The 27,727-nt window shown below is 35.7% G+C and overlaps 2 protein-coding genes across 2 annotated transcripts; one reads left to right on the forward strand and one right to left on the reverse strand.

Annotated features, from left to right (window-relative positions):
- Window positions 1–2,130: 2,130 nt before the first annotated feature.
- Window positions 2,131–12,374, forward strand: wsb2 (WD repeat and SOCS box containing 2). Its single transcript, XM_051693041.1, has 9 exons — window positions 2,131–2,267; window positions 2,417–2,585; window positions 3,882–4,057; window positions 4,227–4,358; window positions 5,719–5,819; window positions 6,096–6,286; window positions 9,437–9,529; window positions 9,757–9,870; window positions 11,545–12,374. Exons 1-9 carry the CDS (start codon window positions 2,234–2,236, stop codon window positions 11,744–11,746), a joined length of 1,212 nt encoding a protein of 403 aa, XP_051549001.1. The 5' UTR covers window positions 2,131–2,233; the 3' UTR covers window positions 11,747–12,374.
- LOC127437916 (replication factor C subunit 5-like) lies at window positions 12,018–27,705 on the reverse strand. Its single transcript, XM_051693083.1, has 11 exons — window positions 27,572–27,705; window positions 26,815–26,879; window positions 25,323–25,459; window positions 24,888–24,967; window positions 24,196–24,269; window positions 20,481–20,640; window positions 16,195–16,276; window positions 15,923–16,052; window positions 14,289–14,366; window positions 12,371–12,425; window positions 12,018–12,224 (listed from the first exon to the last, which is right to left on the reverse strand). Exons 1-11 carry the CDS (start codon window positions 27,616–27,618, stop codon window positions 12,128–12,130), a joined length of 1,005 nt encoding a protein of 334 aa, XP_051549043.1. The 5' UTR covers window positions 27,619–27,705; the 3' UTR covers window positions 12,018–12,127.
- Window positions 27,706–27,727: the final 22 nt, after the last annotated feature.

Below are 27,727 nucleotides of genomic sequence, written 5' to 3' on the forward strand. Positions count from 1 at the left end.
AATTTTAATATTTACTTTCCCTGCCTAGTCCCATGTAAAGCATGCTACATGGGAACTAAAAATCCTCTGCCCAGTTTTAGTGAACCAAAAAAAAAATGCTGTCCCAACACAAATGGATTAAGTAAAGCTGACAAGACACTTTTTTTAGTTGAATCAACTCAGTTAATTTAAGTTCCCATGGTTACATGGTTTTTTTTAGCATTATGAACATGAGAGTAATACTGATGATAATGAAAGTTCATTTTTTGTGTACAATTACAATAATGTATGAAACAACATGTAAACCTTACAGTATCCAAGGTTTTCATATAGAAAATAATAGGCAATACATTACAATAAGGTTGTATTTGTGAACATGAATTAACAAGAACTAACAATAATACTTTTTCAGCACTTATTAATCTTGGTTAATGGCAGGTAAAACAAGGCAAGTGTATATAGCACATTTTGTACACAACAGTAATTCAAAGTGCTTTACATAATAAAGATAAAGAAAAATAAAAGACACAGAAAACTCAATTTTTAATCATTTAAGAACAATGCAATAAAATAATACTGAAAAGAAAGAAATTTTTAATTTTAAACAGATTAAATGAATAAAAGAACACATATATGTTAATTTCAACATATAATAAACATTTTGTATATGTTGACATTAGTTAATGGATTATGAACTAACATAACCTAACAATAAACAATTGCATTTACATTAAATGAAAATGACTGAAATAGGGCGGTGCCTTTAGGGAGACCAACAAGCAAGGTTGGGAGGGTTACTTTTGAATGTATTCCACTACAGATTACAGAATACATGCTGTAAAATGTAATTTGTAACGTATTCCGTTAGATTACTCAAGGTCAGTAACATATTTTAAATACTTTGGATTACTTCTTCAGCACTGGTAGATTTTTTCACTTGTTTTGACTATAAAAACTCTGCCAGTACAGTAAGACAAAATACACATGATGAAAATACATTCTCTGAAAAAGCTAAATATGTTATGCAGTGTTGTTTCTAAAACAAAATAAATCAAATTGATCTTGTTTTAAGGATTTTTAGATATTTTCACAGGAAAACAATACAAAAAATATGATCAAGCATACAATTTTTGCCCTAATATCAAAGCTCTTACTATAAAAAAATAAATTATGATCCAACATGAATTGTCTTGATAAAAAAAATATGATCATGCCTGGTAACATGTGCATGTAAAATGGCTAGAAATAGCATTTTAGCTTAGTGTAAAGCTGACAATTTACACAAGGTTTATTTCTATTTCTTCTGTTCCAAACTTACTTCAAACTTACTTCTCTGTCTGCTCATATGAATGTGACACATCATAAGAAAGTGTTTCACCGCTGTTCAAATGCACTTTGGATCGCATAATTTATATGTATAATTGTTTTCCATCTGAAAGGACTAAATATTAAATTAAACAAATGACAATAAAATGCAAAGTAATCTCTACAATAATCAAAATACTTTTTGAATGTAACTGTATTCTAATTACCAATGATTTAAATTGTAACTGCAGTGGAATACAGTTACTTATATTTTGTATTTTAAATATGTAATCCAAAAATGACATGCATTTAGTTACAACCCAGCCCTGCCAACAAGTGTATTACATACCTCAAAACACTGTAAATGTGCAGTTTTTATTTTTTATTTTCATTATTGAACATTCTAAACATTCATTACATTACAAGACAATTCAGACTTTCACATATCATTTAAACACAAACAGTACAAATACAAACTAAAACAAAGAAATTAAAGGGCATCACAAACATATATCAAAATCATTAAACAATTACGATTTTTTTTTTTTTTATATATATATATATATAAAAATGTTTATAGACTCAAAGAACAGGAGCCTAAATAATAATGGCTGTTTGGAAATGAGAAAAATTGCGTTTTAAATCACTCTGATGAATATAATATTTTCCTAAAACAAAATCAAATTAATGATACAATTGATATTTTTGTAATGGTGAAAAAAGAAACGATTGTCCATTTTATTTTTCGAATGTCCCTGTTCAAATTTCGTTTAAAACCAGTTTAGTCTTGAATACCTCATATATACAGTAACTCAGACACACCTAAGTATGTACTCACGTCCATACTAGAAGGCGGGGCATAACCAGCTGACCACGCCCCTAGTCAAATGAAGGCATGAGAGGTTCGCTCGAGCTGATATGATTGTGTTCCAGTGACTCGACGGGAAATATGTGCACTTCATTTCCAGGTTCTAAAATTAAAGGTAAGGCGATTCAGAACATTTAGATTAAACAGAATAATTTAAGTTAGCCATGTAAGTAAAATACGTCTTTATATTAGTAGTAACCGTGTCAGTTCCGGGATATGCGCAGCGTTGTTACTGACAGGTCTGTGGTCTTTAATTGTAAACAGAACCGGATGATTTGATCGCGGAGCTGAGAGCCGCTCATCGCCCTCGCCTGTACGGTACCGCCGGCTGTGAGACATGGAGCGTCCGCTTCTCCCCTGGAGGATCATATTTTGCCTGGTCCATGGGCTACGGCATTGTCAAAATCATCTCCTGGCCGTTGACACCCAAAGAGTGCGTCTCTATATACTGAATATACCCAACTGGTTTCTATATTTACATGTGATGTATGATGTTGAGTCTCATTACGTAATTTATATAGGACAGGGTTGCAGACCCTGAGTACCTGACTACAGAGGTTAGGAAACTTTCTACTTACCACAAGGGAACATAGTTCCGTAAAAAAACAAAAAACCCCGCCTAACCAAAAAAGAACGTCGGTTCTCGCAACGTTCTGAGAACCAAGAATTGTTAGCGACTGTTCTCATTACATGTATAAACATGCCCTTACCATGGTAACCATAGTTTCCGCTACAATACAAACTCGAATCACGACTGTAACAATTGAATGTATTAAAGGAATATTCCGGGTTCGATACAAGTTAAACTCAAATTGACAGCGTTTGTCATAATGTTGATTACCACAAAAAATTCGACTTGTCCCTCCTTTAAAAAAAACAACAAAAAAAACAAACAAAAAAAAAAACATTGAGACACTTACAATGGAAGTGAATGGGGACAGCCCATATATTTATTTTTTAATTATTATTTATTTATTTTAAGAAATGTTGGACGAGTCGAAATTAATTTATATGGTTATCAACATTATGCCACAAATGTTGTCCATTGAGCTTAACCTGGAATATTACATTAATATGGGATCTCCTTCAAACTGTCATTAACAAAAAGTACCATGGTGCTGCTATGGCATTTGATCATGTACCATGTTAATAACGTGGTATTCTTTGATATACCTTGGAGTACAATGTAAATACCATAGCAAAAGAATAAGGCAGTCATTCAGTATCATGGTATTGATTCAGTACCATCTGATACATGATTGCACCATGGTACTGCCACAGCACTTGTTTATAAGGGGTTTAATAAGCTCTTATAATCTTTATGCAATTCTATGTAATGAATATATTTTAAGTACAGTGGTGGCTAATAATACCCTTATAAAAAGTATAAGGCAAAGTATAATATTTTTTTTAAATGGTTTTACCATCTGAAACCATCACTCAACCATAGCACCGACCGTCACGCAGTGCATTTTTTGTAAGAGTAGTTACAATAACTGTAGTAACTATGGTACAGTATTTTGGTGGAAACTATGGTAAACTGTTTAATGTTCCAGTATCAATATCTTTGGTGAATGTTGGAACAGCATTCCAAAAGCCCTTACCCTAACTTTAAATTGTAACCCTAACCCTAAAACAACTGGGCATATAGAATGTTGTTCCAGAACATCTCCTACTTGCAAATTGAGCTTAAGTGAATACAGTTCTGCTATATATGACATGCAAACAGTGAGGAAAACAGTGAGGAGAAGACGCTTAACTGCAAACAGACAGTGTGGGCTTTGGCATTTGGACCCTGTTTGTCCAACCGAGTGGATGCTTTTCACAAGAACAGACATGAACATGAGCTGCTTCTGGCCACTGGTCTGAACAACGGTGCGATTCAAGTGTGGGTCGTTTCAACTGGTAAGATTTCAAGAGTCTTAAGAACTTTGAACTCCGATAGACCATTAAGAAACTTTACAATTGAATAAACCGTCACTGGTCTAAATATTAACAAATATTAACAAAGTTTCAACATAACCTGGCTTCACTGTTATAATATGTTTGTTAAGTATGCTTGTACTTTCTTCAGGAAATCTGCTGTTTACTCTGACCGAACATCAAGCTCTTGTCAGAGATTTGGTCTTCGCTCCAAATGGAAGTCTCACTCTTGTGTCGGCCTCCCGAGACAAAACTTTAAGGATATGGGACTTGGCAAAGAAAGGTCAGAGCATCAGATGTGGAAGCAGCACATCCTGCATACATAATGCATTTAGGCCAGAGCCAAAATAGTTTTTTCATTGTTTGAACTTGGGAATAAAACAAATACAATGCATGAGGCAAATAATTTATTGCTATTATGACTAAACTAATAGTAACAGATTGCTATGTTAAACATTGCATTAATAATTTATTGAATTGTATATGGCACTTCAGTCTTTACGCGCTGCATCAGAACAACCTTAGTTCACCCAAAAATGAAAATTCTCTCATTATTTTCTCATCCTCATGCCTTCCTAGATATATATGACTTTCTTACTTCTGCAGAACACAAACAAAGATTTTTAGAAGAATATCTCAGCTCTACAGGTCCATACAATGCAATTAAATGGTGGCCAGAACTTTAAAGCTCCTAAAGGAGTGATGGTGGCGTAGTGGACTAAAGCACTGAACTGGTAAGCAAAAAGGTTGTTGGTTCAATCCCCACAGCCACCACCATTGTGTCCTTGAGCAAGGCACTTAACTCCAGGTTGCTCCAGGGGGATTGTCCCTGTAAAAAGGGCACTGTAAGTCGCTTTGGATTTGGCGTCTGCCAAATGCATAAATGTAAATGTAAAGGCAGCATAAAAGTAATCAATACAACTCCAGTGGTTTAATCCATGTCTTCAGGAGTGATTTAACAGGTGTGGGTGAGAAACAGCTAAAAAGTCCTTTTTTTTTTCTATAAATCTCCACTTTCACTTCCATATTTTTGGTCTTTAGTTTTTTTTTTTTGGCGATTAGCATTCTTCATGCATATTGCTACCTACTGGGGTAGGGGGTGGTAAAAGGTGGAGATTTATTGTAAAAAAATAAAATTAAAAAAAAGGATGTAAAGATTGATCAGTTTCTCGCCCACACCTATCATATCGCTTCTGAAGACATGGATTAAACCACTGGAGTCGTATAGATTACTTTTAAGCTGCCTTTATTTGATTTTTTGAGTTTTTAAATTCCGGCCACCATTCATTTGCATTATTTGGACTTACAGAGCTAAAATATTCATCAAACAATCTTCATTTGTGTTCTGCAGAAGAAAGTCATACACATCTGTGATGGCATGAGGGTGACTAAATGTTGAGAGAATTTGTTTGGGTGAACTATTCCCTTTAAACTTTACTGTTGTCATGATGATCAGTGCACACCTTGTTTTATGTCTGCTGTGCACAATACTCAAAAATTCTTGAAAAGCATTGTGAAAATGTACCTACTGAATGTCCTTTACCTGTTTATATTCAACACACTTGCTAGATTATGTTTATGTTTTGCACCAGTGAACTGTATTTTTATCCACTGATTATAATTTGTATTCTTAATATGTGCAGGAGCCAATCCACATGTGCTGAAGGGTCCAGATAACTGGTTGTTCAGATGTTCCATAACACCTGACAGCAGTGTGATTGCCTCAGTCTGCAATCTGGACTCTGTAAGTTTCTAAGCTGAATCTGATATCATTGGGTATTTATTTATTATTATTTATTTATCTACCTTCAATTGCGGTTTATCGGTAGGTTTAGAATTAAAAGAGACTCCAAAAAGTAGTCAGATCCAGCTTTTTCTTATCCAGTCCATAAACAAATTCTAGGAATACTTCAAATGGTTTTATGACTAACATAAAATGCAAAACAGCAGAGCCATGCAAATAAAATCATAAAAAAATTAAAGTGTGAATTAAATTGTTTGAATCTCTTCCTCCCAATAGAAAGTCTATTTGTGGAGCCTGCGGTCCTATACCTTTATGAGACACCTTACATACCACCACGAGCGTGCTATGGTATCATGTGACTTTTCCCAAGATGGAGCGCTGCTCGCAATTGCTTCGTACCATTCCGCTACAGGCTGGTGGCTGGATCTGTGGGACCCCTATACAGCCGTTGTCCTGACTAGAGTAGAGTATGTTGACCATCAAAGATTTATTTTCTCTCATAGCATTGTTTTATAGCAACTGACTTTATTTTGAGAAGAGAATTAGAAAAGAAAGGGAATTTGGGCATGCAGATATCTTGGAAAACAGTTTTTGTTGTTTGAAACAAAAAAAAACAAAAAAATAAGAAGAGTATTCCTTTAAAGGGTTGGTTCAGCCAAAATGAATATTCTGACATCATTGACTCACCCTCATACCGTTCTAAACACGTATACTTTCCAAAAAGGAAAAAAAGCACTATAAAAGTAGTCTAAATGTCTTTTGCACTATATTCCAAGTCTGCTGAAGCCATACAATAGCTTGTGTGAGAAACAGACCGATGCTGTGCACTGGAAGTCTTCTAATCCACTGCAGCTCTCAAATCTCTTTTGCTATCGTGCGTATTCAAATACGGCATGTTGCTTCAGGTTTGACATCAATGGGTCTCATTCATGAAACACAAGCAGAAAAAAATTCTGTGTACATTCATTGTAAACCTGTTCTTTTATAAATTTGTTTAAAAAAACCTGGAATATAGATTAAATTACCGTGACGTCACACAGAAGGCAACTGTGCTTCAGGGTTCTTTTGAGCTGCAGCTTTCATTGGTGGATATGAGCAGTGCTGCAATTTTAATAATCTGTTAAGCATATATTATCTAATAATGCTTATGTTAATAAAAGTTATTCAGCCTGGACTCATGAACATAACGTGATTATGGCAACATTTTTACAAAACAAATGTATGTGCCTTATTACACATTTAGCTGCAGTTTCCCAGTGAAATGTCCAGTGGGGGGCACCAAAAGCAAGTGAAGTTGTGTTGTAATCAGACAAGTTTTAATGAGTAAAACATCTCCCTAACCTAAAACTTTAACCTTAACCTAACCAATAGTGATCTAAAATCAGTTCTAACCAATAGGGCTGTCAAATTAAAACTAGAATTTCGAATTTAACAAAAAATGCACATTCGAATGCTAAAACTGTGTATTCGAATTTTGGATTTGTGCCAAGCACTGACGATGACTTCAGATCAATCGCATTCTTGCACTAAAAAAGGCTAGACACAGTGCAGAAAATACAGTTTAACAGAAGCAGGTGTCTTAAGATGCTTTTAAAATTTCTTTTTAATTAGACACATCATCTAAAAAACAGCGCTTCTGCACGAGACGCTGAATAAACAAAAACAAAGGGAAACAAAGACGCTCGTCTAGCGCTCGTTTACATGGAAAAACAAATGGATGTTTGCAAAAGTGTTCGGTGTGAACAGCCCCTTACAGTTGGTGGAGGTACTTGGCCATTGCATCTTGCTCTCTTAGAGCATTTCTAATATTAAGCAATGAGTATTTTAAACGCTTTGTCAGGAAAGGAGTTCAGCTTGGAAATATGTGTCTCGAGATTCTCGCATTCTGTTCCATTCTGTCTGTTTGAACAACCCCTGGCCTGTGCTCATAGTTTGAGCCGCTTCACCACCAAGTTCAGCCGAATACCACTGCTATCTGTGAATATTGCTACCCTACATACACTGTAATGAATAAAAAAAAACAATGTGGTATTTTGCTGTTATTATGAAGTTTGAGTCGTGGGTAGTAAACTGTGGCATCAGTAAGTGTAACACCATGTGAACTGTCTATTGAAGCATTTAACCCCCCATTTTTCTTTTGACTTAAAGGTGCTATATGTAATATTTTTACTGTACTAAATCATAAAATGACCATAATATGTCATTAGGAAACATGCTAATTTGAAATACTGGCTTCTCCGATAACAATGCTACAGCCAGTATATTCTAATTTGAAGTTTCCATTCCGGGACGGAATTTCTGTTTATGTTTTTGCCTGTCTGATCCCGCCCACTGCCCACTCACCAGTAGTATTTCGACACCGCCAGGTTGCCAGATTTGAACAAGTTTGCAGGCAAACAACACTGCTTGCTGCAGCAATGGAAGAAAGCAAATGGACTGGAACACGAAAAAATCCACACGAGCTGGTTTATAATATGCAAACATTAAAAACATTGCAAACATATACATTAGCTGATCAACTTACAGTGTAAAGCTCGTCGCTTGACATTTTCAGTTTCGCTCGTTCCTGTTGCGTGTCCTCATTCCGGCAACCCGCATGAGCTTCGAGTCTGGGGCGGGGCAGACAAGTCTCCAATATTTTGAATTTGGACTGCAGTACCCATTTCAAACACTTGTTGTCAATCTTACATATAGCACTTTAACATTTGAAAATATGGGTCAGCTAAAACTTTTTATTTATTTATTTTATGCACATTAGTTGAAAGTGGAATGCTTTTTTTTTTAAGAGCCAGGAATGTTATTTGCAGTGATATATCAGTGCTGTATGGTTTATGTATTCAGTGCGTCCTCTTGTGGACACAAAGGAAACAACATCAATTAAAAAAATCAGCTGACTTTAAAATTAGAATATTATTCGAATTTTGAAAATATTTAAGTTAAAAATTCGAACTTAGTTTTCGGCCCAATTGACAGCCCTATTAACCGATAGTATCCAAAAACAAAATGAGAATGGAAAAGCACATTTTCTGAAGCAATCACGTTATCTTTTGTGGCTTCTATGACACTGTCGTCTCATGTGTCGAGTTTGACTGGTCTCGAACCTAAGTCTTCTGAGTCGAAAGTCCAGCACTCTATGAGTTGAGCTACCGCGAAAGCTAAACAACGTTGGAATAAGTGTGTAAATGTCCGTGGGTCTGTAATACATGTATCGTTTTTCAAATGATGCGTTATGGTAAAAGTGTTTTTCGATATCATAACATAGTGTGTGAGTAATAGTGCAAAAAACAAGTCTTTATAAAGTCATAACCAGCTGTTGTAGTCATGATTTGTGTGAAAGTGAATAAATTGCATAGTTGTTGTAGCGCCTCTAGTGTTCATTTCACTAGGAAACTGCAACGAAACGTAGTACGTGGCATGTAAAAGTAAGTTTGCAAAAATTTTAAATAACGTTCCTTTTATGAGACTAGATTGAAGTTATTATAAAGGGATTTCTATGGTTTAAATTAAAGAAATATATGTTGGCTTTTAAATAATTTATTGACGAACTAATTCAGTATTGCATTTGTCACACTTGACACCTGTAATCTATGGTGTACGTTTTCCTTCTCTCCTTCCAGAGACTGTGAGGTGTGTGCATACAGAAGTGACAATCTGCTGACGTCTATGTGTTTTTCTTCTGTTGGCCTGCTGCTGGCTTTCAAGGACTACAGGTGAGAACAAGATCATCACAATCTTTCAAAAAAAAAAAAAAAAAAAAACAATAATATATATATATATATATATATATATATATATATATATATATATATATATATATATATATATATATTCTCTGGCATGTGTTTACAATTACATAACTGGACATCACCCAGTTGTGACCTCACAGCTGATCAGTGTGTCTCTGTTTTGTTACTGGTGTATCTGTATTGTGTTACAGGGCGTTACATATCTGGGATGTGGAACAAGATAAACTAGTCACGGATACAGATCACAACCGCACTGGTGGGGTGTGCTGTGCTTTCCATCCACATGGGGGCGTCATTGCTACAGGGTAATTCAAAAAACATGAACGAGTTGTTGAAATGTGTCAAAGTAATAGAGTAATCATTTGTCTGCTTGGATACTGGAGTGAAGTGACTTTTTTCTTAACTCTCAAACTCTTACAAATCCACCTGCCATATTTGGGTTTATATATAAGTTCCATTAAAGAGATAGTTCACCCAAAAATGAAAATTCTCATAATTTTCTCACCCTCATACCATCCCAGATGTGGATGACTTTCTTTCTTCTGCAGAACAGAAATGAAGGTTTTTAGAAGAATATCTCAGCTCTGTAGGTCCACACAATGCAAGTGAATGGTGACCAGAACTTTGAAGGTCCAAAAGTGACATAAAGGAAGCATAAAAGTAATCCAGCTGACTCCAGTGGGTTAATCCATGTCTTCTGAAGCAATATGGTAGGTATGGGTGAGAAACAGATCAATATTTAAGTCCTTTTTACCTTCTATCTCCACCTTTAACCATCCGGTGGCTGAATGTGAAAATGTATATTTTTAGTAAAAGAAAAGGACTTAAATATTTATGTTTCTCCCCCACACCTATCATATCGCTTCAGAAGATATGGATTTAACCACTGGAGTCATATGGATTACTTTTATACTCCCTTTTGGACCTTCAAAGTTCTGGTCACCATTCACTTGTATTGTGAGGACGAACAGACCTAAAATATCCTCTTAAAAATCTTCATTTGTGTTCTGCAGAAGAAAGAAAGTCATACACATCTGGGATGGCATGAGGGTGAGTGAATGATGAGAGAATTTTCATTTTGGGTGAACTATCCCTTTTATATACCATTATATCTTTGTCCCATTGATATATTTACTTTGAGAAAGACTCAAGATTGAAAGTTAGAATGTTACAATTGTAACACTTGGAAAAAAAAAAAAACAATTACTCACTGTATCTCAAATAAGAGCATACCTCAAAGGAATAATGTAATTGCTTTATTACTTTATATGGAATGGCTTTCGAGAGGGCTTGGAGTGGATTACAAAAATAATCAATTCTTCGATTCCGAGGTGTTGGGAATTAACACCGACCAGGAGAATCAGTTCCATTTACAGCCGAGACATGAACTTTTGTTCATACTACCAATGATAAATAGTGTGAAGAATGCTTTGTAATGTGCTGTTTATTGTAAGATTTTACTTTCCTATTACTCACATTTCTGGAATTGAACAGCCCTAGTTTTCGCTTCTATATGGTACGGATTCTTTTAGCAGTCAGGAAGTGTTTTTACAGCAAAAGTCCAATTGTTACTTGTATAATTGTGAAATTAATTAAATCCTTAATACTTTTGACTAAAATATATTTATCAGCTAATAAGTCAAGAACACCAGATACATTTACGATTAGATACTTAAACCTCACATCCATGAAAAAGACATCAAACCTTTTAGATGGATAAAAAAATATTGGACTTGAGGTAACTGTTGTACCTCAAAATCAGTTTTATTGAACATTTCTCACATAGAGATGCAACTGGAAAAGAGAACCTTCCTCAAACAGAAAGAGAACTTTACTGAGCATATGTTAAGTGTGCTCATTGTAACTTATTCGTTTTTGAAGAAATTGACTGTGTTGCCTGCTATTACAATTGTCCATGGTCTCTTGGCCAAGATCTTTAAAATCTTCTTCATATCAATTATTACCACATGTGATTTTAGGTGCAGAGATGGACACGTAAAATTCTGGAGGGTCCCTTGTCTTGTTCCGAGCCTCAAGCATTTGTGCCGGGTCGCCCTGAGATACTCCATTTCAACATATCAGGTGGAGGCTCTTCCCTTGCCGAAGAAAATTCTGGAATTCCTGACTTACAGGGACATTCCAAAGCAAAAGAGCTTAAATTGTAAAGAGCACTGCAGCTGAGAAATGTTTGTGGCTCCCAAAGATGACAGGCTTCATACATTGCTTCAAATTGCAACATACTTTTTGCAAGGCTGCCTCAATTCCAGTCAGTTATGTGTTTGAATAAAAACAGACACTGAATAAATATTTTAAGTATATTTAAAGACTTTATTTTTACAAAACTTTTTCAAACTGTAGCATTTTTCTTTTTTACAAAGCACTGAGCAAAACTTTACTTAAAGCATAAAAAATAAACATATTCAAAAACTACAGGTTTTGGAGCATAGATGTGTTTTAGTTTTTTTTTTTTTTACAAAACCATTGTCAACACTGATCAATAAAGAACTTCCTCTCATGACATCATTGATCCATGTGACACCTTCAAAATTGGGAACTACTGGTCTACCCATCACTGACTACTATGTCTCTAACTGCCTGAAAAGCAGCAACCATTGAGCTCAGCTGGATCTTCTCATTTGTTCCAGAGGACAGACGATACCTTACAGATATAAAAAGAACTGAATTTCAGAAACTGTATATTAGCATTACAGTGTGCTTTACGAATTGTCTACTGCTTTATTGATTTATTTATGTATGTATGTGTGTGTGTGTGTATATATATAAATATAAATAAAAGATACTCACTCAATATCTGCAAGTTTTATAAGCAAGCCCATACGTATGGAGGGTGGAAAGTCCACTGGAATTGGAAAAACAAACAGAAAATTTTTAGCAAAATTAACCCCCTTGAGGAACTTGGACAGACACTTTGTGTGAACTGATACATTTAATTAAGTATTCAAAACTCAAGAACAAACATCTTACTATTATCTTTAGTAGAAAACAATTGTTAAAAACAGATGTTACACTTTGTGATGCTACATAAATGTATCTTTTTTGTAGTTTCAAAAGAACATACATGCTGTGCAAGACTTAATTTTGTATAATGTACAAAAATAAATATTTCACTTTACACATTTCTGTATATTAAATATGACAATGTAATATTAATGGCGTTTATTGTTTTTGAAGTGTGTGAAGCATGCTACACTGCAATTTTCAACAGGCATCATGTAATAACCAGGGCAAACTGTTTCCATGACAACCCCAAGAGCATCTCTAGGGAAACGAGGCCAGAAAAAAACACTGAGCTAGTCATTGGGTGAGTGGTCTAGACCTCAGCTAGATTTTAGAACCAAAGTTTTATTGGAATGGAACCATCATGTAAGGTTGACTTTCTTTAAACAGCTGTATAGTTGGGATGGTTCACCCAGAAATTTTGTTCCAAAGCTCTGTGGAACACAAAGGAGATGTCTGGCAGAATTTTAGCCTCAGTCACCATTCACTTTCATTGCATCGTTTTTCCATACAACAAAAGTGGTGACTGAGGCAAACATTCTGCCCAATATCTTCTTTTGTGTTTCAAACAAGAAAAAAAGTCATTCTAGTGAAGGAATGAAGGGTTGCATTGAACCACTTACTATCATTTTTAACCACAATCATTAAAGGAATAGTTCACCCAAAAATGAAAATTCTCTCATCATTTACATGCCATCCCAGATGTATATGACTTACCTTCTTCTGCAGAATATCTCCGCTCTGTATGTCTATACAATGAAAGTGAATGTTGGCCAGAACTTTGAAGCTCCAAAAAGCACATAAAGGAAGTATGGCCAGGCGATATGACGATATATATCGTGCCAACGATATAAAGTGTCACTCGATAGAGATTTTGCTATATTGTGTATATCACGGTATGTAAATATCTATGTGCGTGGTGTGTGTGTGTATCTATTGGCGGAAAGGGTTTTACGTGAAACTGAGAGAATTAAAGAGACATGAACAGAGTTTTCAAGCATTGAAAACGTCAATGAAATTCAGCAAATTCACTTACATTAATCTTGCGTTTACTGATTTTCTAAAAAAAAAATTCTATATCGTTGATATAAAATTATTCATATTGTGATATAAGATTTTGGTCATTTCGCCCACCCCAAAAAGGCAGCATAAAAGTTATTCATACGACTCCAGTGGTTAAATCCATGTCTTCAGAAGGGATATGATAGGTGTGGGTGGAAAATAGATCATTATTTTATTTAGATCAAGTTATTTATTCCACATTCTTCTTCTTTTGTTTTTAGGCGATTTGCATTCTTCATGCATATAGCCACCTACTGGTCGCGGCTCTCCAAAGGTGGAGATTTATAGTAAATAAGGACTTATTTTTAATTTATTGTTGATCTGTGTCTCACCCACACTTATCATATCACTTCTGAATATATTAATTTAACCACTGGAGTTGTATGGATCACTTTTAAGATGCCTTTATGTCATTTTTGGAGATTCAAAGTTCTGGTCACCATTCATTTGTATTGTATGGACCCACAGAGCTGAGATATTCTTCTAAAAACCTTTGTTTGTGTTCTGCAGAAGAAAGAAAGTCATACACATCTGAGATGGCATGAGGGTGAGTAAATGATGAGAGAACTTTCATTTTTGGGTGAACTACTCCTTTAAAGGTAACAAATGCTACATTACAATGGTGCAAGTTTTTGAGTCTTACCGCGGTGTATGACAAGATGGACTTCTGTTAAAATGTCATGAAGTGCCAGACCTTTCAGAGTTTTGAGCTGCAGAATTTCTGTTGAACTCTGTAAAGGGCTTTTCAAACATCATGAACTAATATTATCAACTCCACAACAGTTTGGACAAACACATCAATAACATTTTCATATCACACAACACTGAACCAAAAAAAGAAGGTCAGTTCTGAGCTAAATATTCTTAATGCAATAACAGCTAATAAAATTATAAATATAAATATTAAATGCCTATATTTGCCTCTATAATTTAATAATATAAAAGTCATTTTATGTTTGAAATATTGTATATTACAATATAGTTGTGCTCAAAAGCTTGCATATCCTGGCAGAAATTGTGAAATTTTGGCATTGATTTTGAAAATATGACTGATCATGCAAAAATACTGTCTTTTATTTAAGGATAGTGGTCATATGAAGCCATTTATCATCACATAGTTGTTTGGCTCCTTTTTAAATCATAATGATAACAGAAATCACCCAAATGGCCCTGATCAAAGGTTTACATACCCATGAATGTTTGGCCTTGTTACTGACACACAAGGTGACACACACAGGTTTAAATGCCAATTAAAGGTTAATTTCCCACACCTGTGGCTTTTAAAATTTCAATTAGTGTCTGTGTATGAATAGTCAATGAGTTTGTTAGCTCTCACGTGGATGCACTGAGCAGGTTAGATACTGAGCCATGTGGAGCAGAAAAGAATCGTCAAAAGACCTGCGTAACAAGGTAATGGAACTTTATAAAGATGGAAAAGGATATAAAAAGATATCCAAAGCCTTGAAATGCCAGTCAGTACTGTTCAATCACTTATTAAGAAGTGGAAAATTCGGGGATCTCTTGATACCAAGCCAAGGTCAGGTAGACCAAGAAAGATTTCAGCCACAACTGCCAGAAGAATTGTTTGGGATACAAAGAAAAACCCACAGGTAACCTCAGGAGAAATACAGGCTGCTCTGGAAAAAGACGGTGTGGTTGTTTCAAGGAGCACAATATGACGATACTTGAACAAAAATGAGCTGCATGGTCGAGTTGCCAGAAAGAAGCCTTTACTGCGCCAATGCCACAAAAAAGCCCGGTTACAATATGCCCGACAACACCTTGACACGCCTTTGGAGTGACGAGACCAAAATAGAGCTTTATGGTCACAACCATAAGCACTATGTTTTGAGAGGTGTCAACAAGGCCTATAGTGAAAAGAATACCATCCCCATTGTGAAGCATGGTGGTGGCTCACTGATGTTTTGGGGGTGTGTGAGCTCTAAAGGCACGGGGAATCTCGTGAAAATTGATGGCAAGATGAATGCAGCATGTTATCAGAAAATACTTGCAGACAATTTGCATTCTTCTGCACGAATGCTGCGCATGGGACGTTCTTAGACTTTCCAGCACGACAATGACCCTAAGCACAAGGCCAAGTTGACCCTCCAGTGATTACAGCAGAAAAAGGTGAAGGTTCTAGAGTGGCCATCACAGTCTCCTGACCTTAATATCATCAAGCCACTATTATTATTATTTATTAACAGTAATAATGAATACTCTTGTGGAAAACTAACTAACCACTACAGTAAATGTTGACAAGTGCAGAGAGGATACGGTTATATGCAGTGGTGAAGTCTTTATTGAGAGCCCAGTCCAATATGTTGGCGATGTCTGATCTGAGAGGATGTCCAGTACAGGTGTAGACGGTCTCCTCTGTCACCTTCCCATAGGCCATATGGGTGCTCTACACATGGAAACATATAATATTCATTACCGGTATGAGCATTAATACTTTTGCCAGCAGCTAAATACATGCAATTATAAGCAAACCATAAAAACATCACTTTAACACCAATCAGTGTGTTTACAAAACACACAATACACACCTGTAAAATGTTCAGTGATCGTCTCATGTCTCCCATTGAGAGGGACACAATGGCCTTCATGCCATCTGGAGTGATGTCAATGCTAACAGATAAAGGCAGTGAACAAAACAGATTTTGAAATATTTATGAATCCATTCTCGAAAAAATACAATGTTTGGTTTCATTTGCTCAAAGTTGTGTGTGCTGTTCTGAGCCAGAGGGCAGATCTGATATAAAACAAGTGTTTGTGTGTGAAGTGCTTGTGAGTTTTTTAATCAAACGGGCTGCAGGGCTGGGTCACTTCTGTCTTTTGTGTCCAGGCTCTTTCGAGTGGTTCCATCCAATGACTCACTCCAGATATGACCCAAAAAAAATCAAATGATTAAAAACCTTCACAGCCTTAATACTCCTAATTTCAAAGTTGTGCTACCATCAGCATGCACGAAATATGTCAGAAATGCTAGATGTCTTACCTCTAATTACATTTACAAAAGAAACATGATAAAGAACTAGATTTGTACATTTTAATCAGAACCATGTAGCCAAGATGTCAGTGTTTTTTTAGCATGTTGCTATGCAGTTTGCTAGGCAGATTAATAATATACTGCTAGGATGTTCAGGGTGGTTGCTCATTGGCCTAAGTCAAAATAGTCCAACCCGAAATCTCTATGTTATTCTGGTCTCACGATATGGAATGCTTTTACCGTTTTACCGGTCTACCAGGTAAAAATTGTAATTCTGATTGCTTAGAAAAGTAATAACACACCTCTTATCAACAAGCTGCATGATTTAAACCTTGTGCCATGTTCGTTTTGTGCTAACACATTTTGTGTTCCCGGTCAAAAATGACCGACCAACTAAGATTGTTTATAAATCTATTAGATATTGCATTAGATCTTAGTAACTTCTTTTTTAGTTATTATGACAGGATTTGTATTGATTTTTTATTATTTTTATTTTTTTATTTTACATATTTAAGAAATCTATATATTTATTGATAGAAGGATTAACTGAACTGAGCTTATACTGGGCCAGTGGGGGGCACTCCCTACGGAATAAATAAATAAATTAATTAATTAATTACCACTTGCTTGTTCTGAACAAAACAGCTGTCGTTTTAAAGCCTAGAATCTGATCTTTACAATGCATATAGCTGATCCTACCAATTCTTAAATAATTATTTTTAATTTGCTGACAAACTAGAACAATTACATTCAGAGTTGGTAAAACCATAAAAAAGATGAGATGTGTTAAATATCATTGGAAAGGTCTCAATTAGTAGAATGCAATGTACAAATCTGTTTCACTCAGAGGCCAAACTGCAGTGAGTATTAGTGTATGAAATTACCACTGACACAAATAAATATAATAAACAGAAGTGACTTTTTGTTCACACATATAACATAGACAACGACATATTGTAACTTACAGCAGACTATCCAGATTCAAACAAGCCCAAACGCAACATAATATGATAATTAGATCTTGAAATATTCCTGAAAAAGTGTACGTGGAAAGACAATGCACAAGAGGGTGCTCAACACAGGATGTGTGTGTGTGTGTGTGTGTGCGTGTGTGTATTTGTACAGGGTTCATACAGATGCTTTAAAGTTAAATTCAAGGACACTTTTCAAGCACATTTTTATTTGTTTTCAAGGACTATACTCAAGATGTCATTAAAACAAATTCTTTATTTATGAATTTTAGGGGGGCCTGGGTAGCTCAGTGGTAAAAGACGCTGGCTACCACCCCTGGAGTTCGCTAGTTCAAATCCCAGGGCGTGCTGAGTGACTCCAGTCAGGTCTCCTAAGCAACCAAATTGGCCCGGTTGCTAGGGAGGGTAGAGTCACATGGGGTAACCTCCTCGTGGTCGCTATAATGTGGTTCGTTCTCAGTGGGGCGCGTGGTGAGTTGAGCGCAGATGCCGCGGTGGGTGGCGTGAAGCCTCCACATGCGCTATGTCTCTGTGGCAACGCGCTCAAGCCACATGATAAGATGCACGGGTTGATGGTCTCAGACGTGGAAGCAACTGGGATTCATCCTCCGCCACCCGGATTGAGGCGAATTACTATGCCACCACGAGGACTTAAAAGCGCACTGGGAATTAGGCATTCCAAATTGGGTGAAAAAGAAAAAAATATTTTTTTTTTAATTTGAAATAAAAATATTTTATTCATTCAGTTAATTTATTTTTTATAAAACACTACTTATTATAACATATCTCAGTGTGTATCTTTAACTACACATTCTCACAGTAACAATTCTTGGTTTATTTATGATGAAATTGATTTGCAATTGTAGTGTGCTCCCTTAAAACGCACTTCACTTTTCAACAAAAGTGAATAACTGGGTCCATAAACAGTAGTCCATATGACTCATGTGCTATATTCCATGTTTTCTAAAGTCACACAACAGATGTATGTGAGGAACTGACCCAAACTGCAAATGGGTCTTCTCAAACAATGTTGACTTACAAAATATTGACATTTTACGTTCGGTTCAGTTTTTGCCTATAAACACTGAGGGTAAACATTTTGTAACATGTTGACATTAATTTTTATTCATAAAGGACAACTTGGCTGTTGTTCTTTCTTTTATTATTTAATTTTATTTCACGAATGAAGCAAGTTAACACTAATGACGGTTAAATGGGTTACAACACCAAATATTTTTGTGATTATTTAAAATGTGAATTAATAACTTTTTAACATGCTGGGAAAAATCATGATATGCATATTTAAACAGCCTCCAAACTTTGACCTAAAAATGTTTGTATTTTAAAATATTTTAAAACATAAAAATTTTTTTTTTAACATTGATAACACCAATGACATAAAATCAAGGGACAAAAACTCTTTTTAAATTACTTAAATTATTAATAATAATTTTGTTTTGCTTTTTTGCACACTTGTTCGGCCTTGCACTAATGCTTTTATTAAAAAGAAGTACAAAATAAATACCTTTACATGTCATAGAAGTGGTGTACCAGAAGAAGGGGACAAGGATTTTTTCAGGCAATTGACAATTTCAAATATATTTTCTAAAAAAATGGCATAAAGCCATTTAAAATAATTAAAGGTTAGGTTATAGAATGATACCTTTTATTTATTTATTTTCGCTATCTGAAAGCTTTTTCATAACTAAAAAAAGTCAAGGGACATGTTTGTCAACATATTTTGATATTGACCCAGATGTTGTCAGAAACAACCTAAATTTATTTTGCGAGACACAAAGCTGTCTTTACACAAGGGGGCACTAGACAGTTCACAAAACTGAATCCTCCATTGATCTGCATTCAAATCTCAGAACGTTTTACATCTCATCTAATTATTTCACTCTGGAGAGTAATTTTTAATAACAACTGATAGTTGCAAGGATTCATACTTGTTAAATCCACCATAGCAGTATCTATAAAATATTTTTTCCAGTAACAATTGATTGTGATTGGCCCATTCTGAACAGTGCTGCCAAAAGTAACAAATGCCACGTGACAGCGCCGTCTATGCGCTGCCTGCTTCGGCAGTGGTGTAGTGGTCTGTAATCATGTTTTTCCGAAAAGAAATAAATACATTTCATTTATTAAATGATTTAAGCAACGTATTTTACGATTTTCTATAATTCAATAACTTTTTTAGAACCTCTTGGTAAAAATAGCTATTTTCAAGGGTTTTCCAGGACTTAAATTTGAAAAAGCTAAATTCAAGTACTTCAAGCACTTCAAGCACCTTGTACGAACCCTGTTTGTATGTGTTTTGTGTGTGTGTGCACATATCTGAGGACTTTGTGTGTGCTAACACACATTCACATATGTGCTTATCTAAAGGATTAGGATGCTCCTGAACACTTAATATTTCTGTATTTTGTAGTCTAATCCATTCATTTCCAATGGCCGGTCATTTTTGACCGGGAACACAAGTGTAACAAAGTGAAAAACGAAACAATAAAATGCAAAGAAAATGGTCAAATTTGTTGTTTTCAGATACCATATGTGAACAAAGTCAAGGAATTTTATTCTAATTGGATTAAGTATTAAAAACAAAAGGAGTCCGGGTCAAAATGACCGGAACACAACATTAGGGTTAAGTATGAGGAATAAGTATACTTGCTTTAGCAAGCCTTATTAGTAAAAATGTATGTGCCTCCTTCACATTTTGTATTTGTACTGTAGGTCTAGTAGTGAACTGCTAACTCCAACAGAATGTTGTCAGTTTAACCTTATTTCATTCATAAATACTGGCCTGTCCTGACCTGAAACAAATCTCATTTGCAACCACTTGTCCTAGATATGCAGTGATGAGAGTCCTCACCTCTCCTGCTGTATGACGTGCTCTAGTCTGGGAATCATTTGGCTCTGAGAGAGAGGCCCAAAACGAAACCGTGTGCATCGGGACTGCAGCGCAGGAATAATCTTAGAGAGGTAGTTACAGATCAGACAGAATCGGGTGTTTTCTGTGAACTTCTCAATAACTGACAGACACACACACAAAGAGAGAGAGACTATTAACTCAATGAAGTTTGATTAAATAAATCTCCAAAGGGACTACAAAAATATATGTTCATATAAAAAACTAAAATAAAAAAAAATACAAATGTGTAATACCACTGGAAAAAAACTGCATTTAGACATCATATTATTGTTGCAACTGAACAAAAAATTATCATACCTCTCATACAGTTGTGGCCAAAAATATTGGCACCCTTGGTAGATATGAGCAAAGAAGGCTGTGAAAAATATTTATTTTTGTCTTTAAAATATTCATCAAAATCTAACCTTTAATTGAAGTAAACTAATTGAAGGGGGGATCTCATAATTAAATAAACCTTTTTCTCCAAAACACGTTTGCCACAATTACTGGCACCCCTAGAAATTATTGTAAAATATATCTGATGTACTGTATATTCCCATTCATATTTTACATTTTTAGTACACCTGGGTGACAAAGAACATAAACTTGTTCAGCCATGACCTCCTGTTTCACAGGGGTATAAATATGAGGTAACATACAAGCCAAATTCCCTTAGTCATCAATCACAATGGGTAAGACTAAAGAAAAACGTTCTGATGTGCGGCAAAAGGTCGTTGAGCTTCACAAAATGGGAAGTGGCTATAAGAAAATAGCCAAAGCATTGAAAATACCCATTTCCACCATCAGGGCAATAATTAAGAAGTTCCAATTAACTGGAGATTTTAAGAATTGGCCTGGAAGAGGATGCGTGTCTATATTGTCTCCACGCACAGTGAGGAGGATGGTTCGAGAGGCCAAAAATTCTCTAAGGATCACAGCTGGAGAATTGCAGAAATTAGTTGGGTCTTGGGGTCAGAAAGTCTCCAAAACTACAATCAGACATCACCTACATCACAACAAGTTGTTTAAGAAAGAAGCCTCTGCTCTCATCCAACAACAAATTCAAGCGTCTTCAGTTTGCCAGACACTACTGGAACTTCAAATGGGACCAGGTTCTATGGTCAGATGAAACAAAAATATAGTTTTTGGCAGCAAACACCAGAGATGGGTTTGCTGCACACAGAGAGGTAGCCATGTGGAAAAGTACCCCCATGCCCACGGTTAAATATGGTGGTGGATCTTTAATGTGGTAGGGCTGTTTTTAGGTCCTGGACATATTGTTTGGATACATGGCATCATGGACTCTATCTAAACCTGACTGCCTCTGCAAGAAAGCTTAAAATGGGCCCTGGTTGGATCTTCCAGCAGGACAATGATCCAAAACACACATCAAAATCAACAAAAATAGTTCACTGACCACAAAATCAAGGTTCTGCCATGGCCATTCCAGTCCCCTGACCTGAACCCCATAGAAAACCTGTGGGGTGAACTGAAGAGGAGAGTCCACCAGCATGGACCTCTGAATTTGAAGGATCTGGAGAGATTCTGTATGGAGGAATGGTCTCAGATCCCTTGCCATGTGTTCTCCAATCTCATTAGGCATTATAGGAGAAGCTGTTATCTTGGCAAAAGGAGTTTGCACAAAGTACTGAATAAAAGGGTGCCAATAATTGTGTCACACATATATTTGACAAAAATAATTGTTTTTTGATAAAACTTGTTTGCAATTGTTTGATATCCAATAGAGGATAGATAATTGTGAATATTTTGAATGAAAGATCAAAAGGATAAAAATAAAAACATATTTACCAAGGGTGGCAATATTTTTGGCCACAACTGTAAATATCTAATAGAAGGGCTCTATTTTCGTGACCGCACTAAGCAATGACCATGCGCTACGTCTTTTCCAATTTTCGTGAGAGTGCTAATTCAAAGTGCAATTTTCGTGCCAGCGCAAAGCACAAGTGACCGTAGGCGGGAGTGGTTGCACTCTCTGTGTGCGTATTAATGAAGTGTCGCAAAGCGCAATTTGCTATTTCCCTCAGAATAGATCGTTGTGCTAAGACGTTTCAAAAGCAGGTCTGTTTTCAACACAAAGTTTAAACTCATTTCCTGCATTTGCAGTTTGGAGATTCTTCCAGCAAGTGGTAATAAAGTCCAAATTCTGAAAATATTGTGGAACATCAAATTATGTCCTGAAGATCAGAGTTGTAGCCGTTTTATGTAACAAAAATGTATGAGATTTGCATTAAACTTTCTAGATGTCACGTTTTATTTTTCAATTATTATTATTCCACAGCTCTCTGGAATACTTGATTCTGATTGGTCAATGGCACCATCCAGCGGTCAGGTATTGCTCTGTAACAACCGCCGATCCGGGGATTTAGACATATCAGACCGATCATCCGGGTTCTACGAGCCATCTCTCCTGCTTCTTGGATCACTGTGCGATCTCTACAAGCAAGCTAATAAAATAATTTCAACTCAAATAAATGTTTCATGTGCATTTATTTATTTATTTGGCAAGTAGTCTAACAGGCTGAATAATGAGGAAACACAGAATAAACACCAACAGAACTCCGACAGAAACCGGAGGTTGATTCCAGCTGTTCAGCGGTTTCTTTTGTCTCAAATTACACAATTTCAACACAAATCAATATTTTATGTCCACATATTTATTTATGTGGTTAGTAGCCATGTAATAAGCAAGATAATGTACAGTCACCCGATTGCTATCGCAAAATAAACACCTTCAGGGTGATATACCCTGATCACTGTCGGGGTTTATTGTACGATAACAACCGACTGACTGTACAGTATCCCTTACCATTGTTTATATTTACAATTGTATTTATGATCTTTTTGTATTAGTATTTTTCCACCTGTTATCGTAGAGTGATTTTTAAGTTGCTGCAAAAGAGGCCGGTGAAAGAAGTTGTATTTGGGGAGGTTGTTATATAAGAGTATTTCTATTTTACTCTTCTCATTTATTCCATACAGTCCATTTACACTACCAACTTCTGATGAATGTGCTGTCTTTGTTTATATCGCTCGTGCATGAGAGAATGGACTGTATAATAGTATTAACTGCAATAATCGGAGAATAACCTCTGAATTAAATTGCACTTGACCCAGCCCTTGGCCATAAATCTTCATGGCCATGCCCAATGACTTTGCGCTTATGAATTAAAATAGGGCCTCAAATCTTTAAAGGGACAGAATCACCCAAAAAGTTGAATTCTGTATTGTTTACCCACCTTCATGTTGTTCCAAACCTGACTTACTTTCTTCCATAGAACAGAAAATGAAATGTAAGACAGTACGTTAGTCTCAGTCACCATTTACTTTCATTGTAATTTTCCATACAAAGAAAGTGGATGGTGACTGAAGCTAACATTCTGCCTGACATCTCATTCTGTGTTCCAATTAAGAAAATCATACTGGAACAACATCAGGGTGAGCAGATCTGACCCTATATCCAAAGCAGCCGTTCTATTAAAACCTTGTCTTGTCAAAATCTGCCTTGAGCTGTCTTAATATTTTTTACCAATCATAATCACACAGCTCTCATTCATGTGTTCTTATGGACAGAAAAATGGCAGAACCCCATTCTTTTGCCATGGGGCCATCTGGGGGCCCAGCAGGTTAACTGATGGAGGGGCAGATGGTACAATACCTCTCCTTAAAGCATTTTGAGCATCCTGGGTCATAGCGTCCGCCTCATCCAGGATTACCAACTTAAAGCCCTTCCTTAAGGAGCAATAGCAAAGAATGAGAAATAGCACTTCAAAACCAGTAGTTTTTATTGCAATAAAAGCATACAACCCAGATATCACGCAAAATGTAGTCATTTTTTTCCTCATTAAAAACTTTGTACTCCTAAAGCAAGGAATAGTCATTTTGAAACATACTGTATGTGTAAAGTCATGACCACTCACATGAGATGAGAAGTCCAGACATTTCAGTAACCTTATAAAAGCTGTTTTATTCTACATGGAGAGGGTCCCCTCATGGAGGCTGCCATTTTAGAAACACATGACCAGCCAAACACTACTCGCTTAATCTCAGTAACCGACTTGTTAGTGGACACTTTCACTCAGGGATTTATTTAATCATGAATAACTGTGAAAAGTGAATTTCTACAATGGCATCTGTAACTGAAAACGAATGATTTTGAACAATGCTGCATCCATGCCACTAGGTGTCACTGTAAGTCCAAGATGACATAAACAAAAAAAGTGTACCTTCAAAATGAAATTCTTCAATACCTAAACCAGATGGTTTTATGCATTTAAGACCAAATCATACACAAGTCACATGTTGTTCAAAGGTTCATGAATGGGCAGTAAGGGTGGGTGCTGTTCTTACTTGAAGATGGTTCGTGTACTGGCAAAGCTGAGGATGGGTCCCCTCACCACATCTATACCACGGTCATCTGAAGCGTTCAACTGATGAATTACAATGTATATAGTTCCCATTAGCAAAATGTTCAAACAACAAGTAAATTTAGCATAGACAACCTCAATCTCCTCAGAATAATCTCATCAAGTGTAAATTCTAATATTTTGTATAACCATTTTGTATTACATGTTATACTGTAATTTACAATCTGTTTCTAAAAACTGTAACCAATTTTAAATGTATGAAAATGCATTTTTGCATAAAGAACTGGTGCATCTGGAACATCTGAATATACTGTATATTTTTATCATAGCTAATATTTGTGCACTCCCAGGGGAATCAATACACTAAGCAAGTCAGTCAGTGAGTTTGTCTGTCAATATCAGGCATCATCTCCAGTACCTCCAGGACCATGGAGTTGAACTCTTTATCTTTGTAGAGCTGTTTAGCACTTGCTAGTATAGTAGAGGTCTTCCCTGTCCCTGGAGGTCCATAGAAGAGCAGATGAGGCAACCTGTCTTCATTAATGAACTTTTGGACTGTAAAGTGAGATGATATTATCATAAAATAATCATTGTAATACAAACTTCAATCATACATCACTCATCATGTTTAATTCCTTCATATAAATACTCCATGACCATGCAAACAGCCACTATTTACATAGAAAAAAAATAAAATACTACTAATAATAATTATATATATATATATATATATATATATATATATATATATATATATATATATGAAAACTGAAAAACTATTGATCCACAGTCTGTGTGTAATATATATATAATTTATAATTATAATTAATTAATTATATATACATACACACATACACACACAACCGGTCAAAAGATTTGAAACACTTCCTCATTCTTTATTATAAATTTTTTTTCACATTTTAGAATAATAGTAAAGTCATCAAAACTATGGAATAACATAAATGGGACTATGGGAATTATGTTGTGACTAAACAAAATCCAAAATAAATCAAAACTGTGTTATATTTTAGCATCTTCAAAGTAGTCACCCTTTGCCTAGAATTTGCAGACATGTACTCTTGACATTTTCTCAACCAACTTCTTGAGGTATCACCCTGGGATGATTTTTAAACAGTATTGAAGGAGTTCCCATCTATGTTGGGCACTTATTGGCTGCTTTTCTTTATTATTTGGTCCAAGTCATCAATTTCAAAAACTTTTATTTTTATTAAGTTTTAGATTTATAATGAAATAAATTAATATGGTGGCACAATTATATTTTTGTCTACAAAACTAATACTCAATACCAGCCCATCTGGCACCAACAATCATGCCACGGTCCAAATCACTGAGATCAAATTTTTTCCCCCATTCTGATGGTTGATGTGAACATTAACTGAAGCTCCTGACCTGTATCTGTATGATTTTATGCACTGCACTGCTGCCACACGATTAGCTGATTACATAATCGCATGGGTGATTGTTGGTGCCAGACGGGCTGGTTTGAGTATTTCTGTAACTGCTTTTCACACACAACCGTCTCTAGAATTTACTCCGAATGGTGACAAAAACATCCAGTGAGGGGCAGTTCTGTGGACACAAACGCCTTGTTGATGAGAGAGGTCAATAGAGAATGGTCAGACTGGTTCAAACTGACAAAGTCTATGGTAACTCAGATAACCGCTCTGTAATTGTGAGAAGAATAGAATCTCAGAAAGCTATTCTGAGAAGCAGTTGGCATTGTTTTGGCGGCATGAGGGGGACCTACACAATATTAGGCAGGTGATTTTAATGTTGTGGCTGATCATTGTGTGTGTATGTGTGTATATATATATATATATATACACACACACACACACAGCCGCTGTTTGACTTCTGTTTTTATTCAAATAAACCATCTCAGTGCTTACTTGTGCTCAGGATGTCTTGATGAGAGATGAGATCATCTAATGTCTGTGGCCTGTACTTCTCAACCCTGAAATCATGAGACACTATTAGAAATGGAAACCATTTTCCCCCATTTGTTTCCCCAGTACAGCCTTTTCCCTTCTACTGTTGTACATTTGCCATTTTAAAAACCATAAAACATTTTCCAAGTCATCATGGTAGCTTTCACATGCAGGTATGGAGGTAGCAGGTAAAAAAACAAATAAACAATGACTTGTTTCAAACATTTAGAATCACTTGTCTTGGTAATGAAATTGTCCATTAATAATGATATATTCACCACTAACATTAGTACAAATAATGAAGGTAAAAGCCATACTAAATCTGACACTTGTGGTAGTTCATTAACACGAACAGACTTATTTTTTCAGTAACAGTTTGTTCACATTTTCTTGCAAGAAATTTTGTATTAAGTTTGCACTGAATTAATAATAATAATAATAAAAAAGAAAATCATATTTGCTGCATTACGTACCACTGCAGATCCACCCTTGATTTATCATAAATGTTGGGTAACAAACCCCTTTATATATAACTTAATAACTAATTATTGTATGAAATATACATCCAAGCAGTAGTGCAAATGTAAACAAAATCACAAGTATGCAATACTGTCCAGAGTAGCATAAGACTAGTGTGCATGCTTCAGGCATCATAAACGTTTGTCTTTTCATGCGCTAAGTATCAGCTGACAAAACACGGAGGAAATGCAACCATTACCATGGTAAATTTCTTGTCTGAAGTTGTGTTTTACTTGTTGATGCCATTCTCTGGTATTATGTTCAATCAGTCACGCAATCCTCCTTGGCGCGTTTTTCTAACTGCACAAATATTTCCGCCCGTGGGAATTCTATGGTGACACTTCCTTGACCAATC

This window comes from Myxocyprinus asiaticus, chromosome 4 (assembly GCF_019703515.2).
Source record: "Myxocyprinus asiaticus isolate MX2 ecotype Aquarium Trade chromosome 4, UBuf_Myxa_2, whole genome shotgun sequence".
NCBI lineage: Eukaryota > Metazoa > Chordata > Actinopteri > Cypriniformes > Catostomidae > Myxocyprinus > Myxocyprinus asiaticus.

Coding starts and splice junctions, on each gene's coding strand:
- wsb2 (XM_051693041.1), top strand. CDS start 2,234: ATGTGCACTTCATTTCCAGGTTCTAAAATTAAAG. Junction 2,268..2,416: donor TCCAGGTTCTAAAATTAAAG/GTAAGGCGATTC, acceptor AATTGTAAACAG/AACCGGATGATTTGATCGCG. Junction 9,871..11,544: donor GGGGGCGTCATTGCTACAGG/GTAATTCAAAAA, acceptor ATGTGATTTTAG/GTGCAGAGATGGACACGTAA.
- LOC127437916 (XM_051693083.1), bottom strand. CDS start 27,618: ATGGCATCAACAAGTAAAACACAACTTCAGACAAGAAATTTACCATG. Junction 26,880..27,571: donor CAGACAAGAAATTTACCATG/GTAATGGTTGCA, acceptor TCATGATTTCAG/GGTTGAGAAGTACAGGCCAC. Junction 16,053..16,194: donor GATCACTGAACATTTTACAG/GTGTGTATTGTG, acceptor TTCCATGTGTAG/AGCACCCATATGGCCTATGG.